The 8282-nt window shown below is 42.8% G+C and overlaps 1 protein-coding gene across 4 annotated transcripts; it reads left to right on the top strand.

Moving 5' to 3' along the window:
- The first annotated feature begins 459 nt into the window (after positions 1-459).
- hnrnpa3 (heterogeneous nuclear ribonucleoprotein A3) lies at positions 460-7326 on the top strand. 4 transcript variants are annotated; one of them, XM_048979906.1, is made up of 11 exons: positions 460-557; positions 1546-1668; positions 2579-2725; positions 2806-3016; positions 3163-3252; positions 3764-3847; positions 3924-3986; positions 4185-4292; positions 4396-4500; positions 4615-4684; positions 6177-7326. In XM_048979906.1, exons 1-10 carry the CDS (start codon positions 552-554, stop codon positions 4668-4670), a joined length of 993 nt encoding a protein of 330 aa, XP_048835863.1. In that variant the 5' UTR covers positions 460-551; the 3' UTR covers positions 4671-4684; positions 6177-7326. The 4 variants fall into 4 exon arrangements, with proteins under 4 accessions (XP_048835863.1, XP_048835862.1, XP_048835861.1 ...); XM_048979905.1 differs by having other exon boundaries at positions 4779-7326; XM_048979904.1 differs by having other exon boundaries at positions 4396-4515.
- Positions 7327-8282: the final 956 nt, after the last annotated feature.

The raw sequence follows: 8282 nt of genomic DNA, 5'->3' as shown, positions 1-8282 counted from the left end.
ACACTTAGACTCCGACTTGCTTAAGGTAATTAATACACAGTTAAAAAATTACCTTAGATTTAAAAAAGTTGGCTCCAGCAGTCAACTTAAAAGGCATTTACCTTCCTATCTATATCATGACGATTGTTTCTATGAATATAATTTTAACGTTATTTAAATCGTATTTGAGTGACGCCATCAGCAAACATGCTCTTTCAACGCAGATTTCACTTCGGCAAATTAAGTTATTTACTGTAGTTCATTGTAGGTTTCACAACTGAGCTCAGTTGAGCTTTGATTAACTTATCCATCATGTCAATGTTATACATACATCCAGCAGTATACTCCCTAAGATAAGCATGCTAAGTCATATTAAAACAAGCTGAGAATTAAATAAATGATGAAGCGTACACCCCATTGCGTATTCAGGGCCACACGCAAAGCTATACACTTCAAGGTGTGTTTCTGAGCCCCGCCCCTCAAGTGCCGCAGCCGTGGGAGCGAGCGAGTTCTCCGTTTCCGGTTCCGCTTCCGGTTGCGCTTTGGACCGAGGACTGGCTATACGCTGCGAAATGGAGGTGATAACATTAACAATACCCATGAAAATCAGACTTGCGTACTTTTTGCTTCTGTTCGTAGATGGATGTAGAGAAAAATTAAAAATGAACATGACATATTTTACAATAAAATATTGAGGCCATGTCACGCTTGAATTTCTCGCAGCGCGAGGTGCTAAAGGTAGTTGGGTATATTTCGCGGTATAATTCTGACAGCTCGTCGCGGCAAAACACACTCAGAATACTCTGTTGACGTTGACAGTAGTTTTACCCACGAAGTGTTTCACTCTCTGAAGTATATGTTACCGTGTTCATGTTTTGCAAGTTCATGTTTGGGGAAATGAGTGTAAAAAGTTGCATTTTCCGGGAAATACAAATTCTTATGGGTTTATGCGATTTAAAATGTTTGTGAGTTATTTTGATACGGAAACTGAAATTTAAGTGTTTAAGTCATTGCAAGTGCTGTATACGTATTTTCAATATGGAGGTAAGGATAGGAGGCGATCTAAAATGGCGTATGAAGGATTCATCCCAGTGGAATATTCTGGATATTGACAGGGAGTTTATTTTCACAACCTGAAAAAAGGAAGAGTCGTCCAGACTTATGGAATGGGTCAGACAGGCTGTGTCTCTGAAACAGAAGCGACCGTCCGTGTACAAGGCGATAAGACCCAGAGCTTTGAGGCAGCAATGCGTCGGACTGTAATGTTGAGCACAGCCGCGGGAGAAGATCGCGCATGCGCGAACTATTCCAGACGTTCCCTAATCTATCAAAAACGTACACACCTACACGTGTATGCTTGGGAGTTGTCAGTAGAACTTACCTGCCGTTTAATCATCATAAGTAGAATTTTCCTAATTCGGAAGGCGTTTCTCCTAGGAAAAAACTGCAACATTCTATGGAAAACATTTGAATTGCTTTTCTGCAAAACATTTGAAATGCTTTTTAATTTTATTTGACACGTTTAAGGATATGTTGTTAATCGGTTTTCTTTTCGTGTCTTCAAAGGATCATGAAACCAAGGAGCCAGAGCAGCTCAGAAAATTGTTCATTGGGGGTCTCAGTTTTGAAACTACAGATGAGAGCCTGAGGGCTCACTTCGAGCAATGGGGAAGGCTCACCGATTGTGTGGTTTGTATTCCCAGTAACATACTGGGTATAATTCTTAACTATTTTATCACTAGTGGATAAAATAATATCAAACAGACGCTTTTGTCCGAAGCAACATACTAGTGAAACAAATAGCAGGTAGGTTGAGCTTCCAGTGAACACCCAGGTACAAGTGTAAGCTGGACTGGAGCAGGAGCTATACAACACATTCAAAACAAAGATCACCATTCCTTAAAAAGGACATTGCTGCCTTGGAAAGAGTGCAACGTAGGGCTACAAGAATGATTCCTGGTCTTAGAGGAATGTCTTAGGAGGAGAGGTTAGCTGAGCTGAATCTGTTCAGCCTCGCACAAAGGAGACTAAGGGGGGACATGATCCAGGTATATGAGATTCTAACAGGTTTGGATGCTGTTCAGCCGAATGGCTACTTCAATATTTGTTTAAATACTAGAACTCGTGACCGTAGGTGGAAATTAGCGGGAGAACATTTTAAACTGAATTTGAGAAAACACTTGTTTACACAGCGTGTAGTTAGAGTATGGAATAGTCTTCCTGTTAGTGTAGCGCAAGCTAAAACCCTGGGTTCCTTTATATCAGAGCTAGATAAGATCTTAACAACTCTGAGCTATTAGTTAAAGTTCTCCCCAAACAAGCTTGATGGGTCGAATGGCCTCCTCTCGTTTGTAATTTTCTTATGTTCAAAGCAATAACCTCTTAAGGCTATTCAGGGAACGTTAAGATGCATTAGTAGAAGTATTCAATGAACTGATGGGTCTTGAGGCGTTTCTTGAAGGTGGAGAGTGAATATGATGACCGAATGTGGTTCCACCACTGGGGAACCACACAAGAGAACCGCGAGTGAGATCTTCAGCAGCAGCAATCTGAAGTTACCCTCTTTATTATCTTTTTGTTACTTTCCCGTGCTGTTAAGGTGATGCGGGACCCAGCAAACAAGCGTTCCCGCGGATTTGGCTTCGTGACGTACTCGTGTGTGGATGAGGTGGATGCTGCCATGGTAGCTCGTCCCCACAAGGTGGACGGGCGTGTCGTGGAACCCAAGAGGGCCGTATCCAGAGAGGTAAGCCTTAGAACGCTGCTCCTTCCAGATGCGGTTACTGCGGTTACAGAAACTGATTGGCCTATATGCTCTATCCCTAGGATTCGGCTAAACCGGGTGCTCACCTGACAGTGAAGAAGATCTTTGTGGGTGGGATTAAGGAAGACACAGAGGAGCACCACCTCAGAGAGTACTTTCAGGATTACGGGAAGATCGAGAGCATCGAAGTGATGGAGGAACGCCAGACTGGCAAGAAACGAGGGTTTTGTTTTATCACCTTTGACGACCATGACACGGTGGATAAAATCGTTGGTAGGTTCATCACACGACCTACCTGTCCCTTTATCTCCTTCATAACTACAGATAAAAATAACAATGAATATTTCCAGGACTTGGCAGGTGCTGTCACCTGCTGTCACCTGCCAGCCTGGCATTCACATGCGTGTCCTGTTTTGCAGCTCAGAAATATCACACAATAAACTCCCATAACTGCGAAGTGAGGAAGGCCCTCTCGAAACAGGAAATGCAGGTCGCGTCCAGTCAGAGAAGTAAGTGCGGCGATGGGTCCTCACCTTTGGGTGTCCGCAGTGATGCCCGTTGGTCATCATGTGTTTGACAAATTCATAATAAGTATGATAAATATACCATTCCTTTCTGTTAGCAGGTACTTTTGGAGATTTGAACAAAAAAACATGTATACACTCTAAGCCATCCACAAAAAGTATTTTGTATTTTTTTTCCTCATTTCGGTACTATTTTATAATAAGGTTCCCTTTTGCTAGTTGTAAATGGTAGTAACTCATTAATAAAAAGAAAACAGTGTTATAACTTGTTTACAATTGTCTATTAATGATTTACAAAGTGTTACAACCTAATTAATAATCAGATTATAAACCATTAATAAACCCTTTATATGTGTAGCCCTCATTTCTTTAAGTTTGTAGTGTAGGGCAAAATATATTAGGTTGGCTTACATAGAATATGTATTTTATACATGCGGCCAAAGCTTGAAGTTACTGCTTGACACTGCATTGAGGTGAATACTGGTTTCCGTTCCAGACAGAGGTGGTGGGTCAGGAAACTACATGGGCAGAGGAGGAAATTTTGGTGGTGGCAGCTTTGGCCGAGGTGGTAATTTCTCAGGTAGGAATTGGCCTGTGAGAAACGGCAGCTCTTGGTTTGGGGCTCCGGAATCACTTTGCCCAAACTTGTTTTGCAGGAGGGTACAGTGGAGGCAGAGGAGGCTATGGATATGGGGGTGGATATAATGGTTTTGAAGGTGGTATGTATTGGCGCTCGTCACTCACATTTCAGGCTTTGATTTATGTCTATTGCTCGCTTTGGATTTTATGTCCTGTCTAGATACGATTTTATGCCATGAAAGTAGAGAATGAAAATTACCCATAATATGTGGTGGCGTGAAGAATGTGGGTTTCTTTGGCACATTTTCAGTTAGGATCCTCAATGTTTACCTTTTCAGGGGGAAATTATGGCGGGGGACCAAGCTATGGGGGAGGGCGCGGGGGATACGGAGGTAGTGGTCCAGGGTACGGAAACCAGGGAGGATACGATAACTACAACGACGGAGGTAACTTCGGAGCAACCCCTTCAACCATATAGAGCTCTTACCACTGAAATGGAGTTAGTCACTGGAATTATCCCTGGTGTGTCTTGCTGTTATTACCCTGCAGGGAACTTCAGTAGAGGTGGAAACTACAACGACTTTGGGAATTATGGTGGACAGCAGTCTAACTATGGCCCAATGAGGGGAAGTGGCTTTGGGGGAAGGAATTCAGGTGGGCCTTACAGCGGTAGGTATTCTTCTTGTCCTCCATGCTTCCGTTAATGCAGTGCCATGTCCTTGACATCTTAATGGCGATGCTGATGTGGCCAGCACGTGTCTGTTCCAGGTGGTTATGGTTCCGGGAGCGGGAGTGGAGGCGGTTATGGTGCACGGCGATACTGAGTCCCGCGTAGGCGGTGAGTCTACGCCCGTCATTCCTGCATTGCTTGGAGTGACCTCTTGTGATTGCTAGATTAACAGTTTTTGTTTTATCCTGTATCCATTCAACAGGCTACAGTTCTTAGCAGGAGAGGAGATGAGCAGAGGAGTGGTCAGGAAAGCTGCAGGGTACTGTGAGGCAGTCGTCCAGGAGCGTTAGAGGAACACACACAAGGATCCCTAGTCAGACACGTTACCGCAGCTTAAACAGCACTGATAAGGACTGCATCCGCTAGCTACTGTGCGCAAGAGTGTAGCTATCGATTGGAAAGAAAGTGTCTGTTAGATGTACATTCCTGGGGTCTTATTTTGATGCTTAATTTTGTTCTTGTTTTTTTTTCTTTTTGTTTTGGCCTATATCTTATTTCCCCTTCTGCATCTCTCGGACATAGTTATGTGTATGTGGTAGTAATATCAGGAATAAAAACAAGGAAGATTTTTTTATCAATGAACATGTGTAGTCAGTTTCTGAATGTAGTCCCGTTCTTTTTAAGCTGTCTGTGTTAGAGGCTCTTTCAGATTTGTTTTTAAAAAAGTTCCGTAAAAGCACGAAACAGAGGGCCACATAGTGAGCTCTACGTTTTTGTTTTTTTATTTAAAATGATTTAGTAACTGTTTTGAGTATAGTGTAAATCTTATTTGTGTTATGTATACTCACTTTTTGATAACACTCAGTTGTCCACAGAAGCAGTCTACAATATCTCAGACTATATGTATGGGCACACAAATCATGTACGAATATAACGCTAGATTGCTATTCTGAGATGTGAAAATTAGATGTAATAAAGGATTATAGAAAATTGAAACTAATGGAAGCCTTCATTCAGGAGAAGTTAAGTTGTTTGAGTGTTATTTTGTCAATTTTTTTTTGGAATCTGTTGCCAAGTGTAGCTGTGAAATGACACTGGAATACATATTTTTATTTTTGTTTCTCTTGGCGTGATGAGAGCTCTTGTTAGGACTAGGGAGTTCACCATGACCTTGCCAGAGCTGGCATTCCACGCATAGGACTGTTAAAACCCCACGAAACTGCAGTTTGACTTCAGTTGGCCAGTATGGATGAACGTTTTTTGACCGTAAGACAGGACCTCATCGTTCCCCAGCGCAGACGACCAGGCAGCTCATTGCTTTGGGACAAAATTAAACGGAGGCAGCATCTTGAGCCGCACCCCAGGAGGAAGTCGCAGAGTTCGCTGGTAGTGAGCATCCAGTGGCTAATTTTTGTCCTCCAAGAGAGCAGATGCTAGCGAAGAGAGGCTAGCCGGATGTTCCCGGATTTTTGTGGTCTTGTTGGCTCAGAGATATGGCAGTTTGGCAGAAACTTTTCATGCTAGGTCCAGTTTCAGACCTGAAAGTGGAAGGGGAATGAGTACGAGGCGATGGACATTTTATACTGTGTGATAAATCAAAGCAGAAGATGGAAGAGTGACTTAGAGCCAGGTAAGAGTAACCACTTTGCTTGATTTACAGATTCGAAAAGATGCTGTCACCTTAACGGCTGAAAATCTAGTATGACACGTACACTTGGAAGGTTCTGGATGGGTAAGGCTAAGTATTTTTCTCACCGGTATGTATATAAAGTAACTCATTGTAAGGATTAGGATTAGCTGAACTTTTTGTACTGGGCTTATGATTTCTATAGGTTTCTATGCGTGCTTAATGAACATGTGGGACACATCCTACGGGGGATGGGGGGTGTTAATAAGGCAGTAATCCACTGGGAATTTGTGGGATATTTTGTGTGTTGCTATGACAGCTCTTATTTGTTTCACTTATGTTACACTAGAAAGTTTTCTTCATGCCTTCAACTGACCCTGTCTGTCTCAGCTGGACTTTCTGTAATTTGGTTCCTATTACACTTAGTCACATTCTGGAGGTTTTCCCATCCTCCTCCACCCACCCCCCAACTCAGAAATCATAAGTCCCAATTACTCTCGCGACTCCACGAGCTGACGGAAAGGTAAGGTACAATCGGCTGGGTGTATCTCCGCTCTTTCCTGAAGCATTTACGTTTCTTTTGCTTTTTTTTTTGATATCTAGTATGTCCATTCACATGCAGAACTGACCTCGGGCCTGGGATTTGGGTAATTTTATACAGCAGGTTAAAAATGGAACTAGCACTTACGACCAAGCATCTGGATAATGATATATGAGCGGCTTGACACATACTCAACACATATTTTAAATTGGTCGTCGTAGGTTTTATGTGATGTGGGTCCGTGAAGTTATTATTCAATTCAGTTTATTTTTATATAGCTAACAGATTCGCCCCAAGGCACTTTACATGGGTGTTACCATCCATTGACGTTAAATGTTCCATCTTCAGCCTGTCGTCAGCATCCCAGTGATGTCATAGGTTCTCTGAGATGTTTACATGTCTGGATAGTGACGAAGACAGTCTGGATCCCACATTAAAGGGCTCCTGTGGTGCTAACTTTGTCACCTTGTTAGGATGTTACCTGCACTTTCCTGTTACATTGTCCTCCCATAATGTAATATGTAATAATGTAAATTATTTTCAATTCTACTTAGAGATAAATATTGCACTTTGTCAGTCTTCTTAAGAATGCTTTCAATGGCAGCTTCATGTGTGTCTTCAATAAAAATATTTCTCCCAGTATGACCGTTTCTGCCCCCTTTTCTCCGTAAGACGACATTCAAGTTTCACATTCGCAGAGGTCACTCCTCTGTATTTTGAAATGGAGAATCCACGTAAATGGTTAAAGGTGAAGGCAATGGCCGCTGGAGAGCTGGACACACAGCAGAAATCGGTAAGGGATCGCGATCAGGCTCCAGCTTAGCTTTGCCAAAAGCTACAGATAAAAGCCATTCTCATTGGCGTAACACTCCTCCTGTTTGGTTTATCCGGATTAGGCAGTGTTCAGATTCACAAATCCAGGGCAAGTTTTTGTTTCAACCAACCAGTTGAGTACTCAGCTGATTGGTTGAAATAAATCTTGCTCTGGGGATTTGTCCTTTCCGCACCTGAACTTTCCACCTCTGGGTTTGGGCGTTGGCAGCCGCTCTAGCGTGTATGTCTGTGGGCTTCTGTGCCTTTGTTTTGATGCATGGTTTCCAAGATATGAATCTGTGGAGCAGCCGAGGCAGATAAAACCAAGCGCAGGGAGAGTGTAAGGGGTTGTGAAAGACGTGAACAGACACAGACACCTGTCACAGAACAGGGCAGATTTTGGTACAGGGAGGAAACACAGGAAACAAACACCTGCTTGTGACTGAATTGCTGATTTGCTGATTTCACGCATTTCGAAGTTGTCATAGTCCTGGGTTCTGGCGGGTTTCGCGCAAATGAATTCACAGTGGATCAGCTACAGGAAATATCAATGATTCATCGTTTTTATGCAACGTGATTGGCTCCCACAAGGCCCATTTATATAGCTGGATGTTTTATTGAAGCAATTTAGCCACAATGTTCAAGGCCGCGGCAGCGATTGCCCCTAGCCACCATATTCCTCGCTGCCCTAAATAAAAATAATAAAATGGGTAATTTTACATGTGAATGTCTTGGGAGCTACAGGCAGAATTAACAGCAGTGCCTTTCTAGCCTTTATAGAGGTC

The sequence above is a fragment of the Brienomyrus brachyistius genome, chromosome 16 (assembly GCF_023856365.1).
Source record: "Brienomyrus brachyistius isolate T26 chromosome 16, BBRACH_0.4, whole genome shotgun sequence".
Taxonomy (NCBI): domain Eukaryota; kingdom Metazoa; phylum Chordata; class Actinopteri; order Osteoglossiformes; family Mormyridae; genus Brienomyrus; species Brienomyrus brachyistius.
Note: the sequence above shows the minus strand (reverse complement) of the source record. Positions and strands in the feature narration are given on the sequence as shown.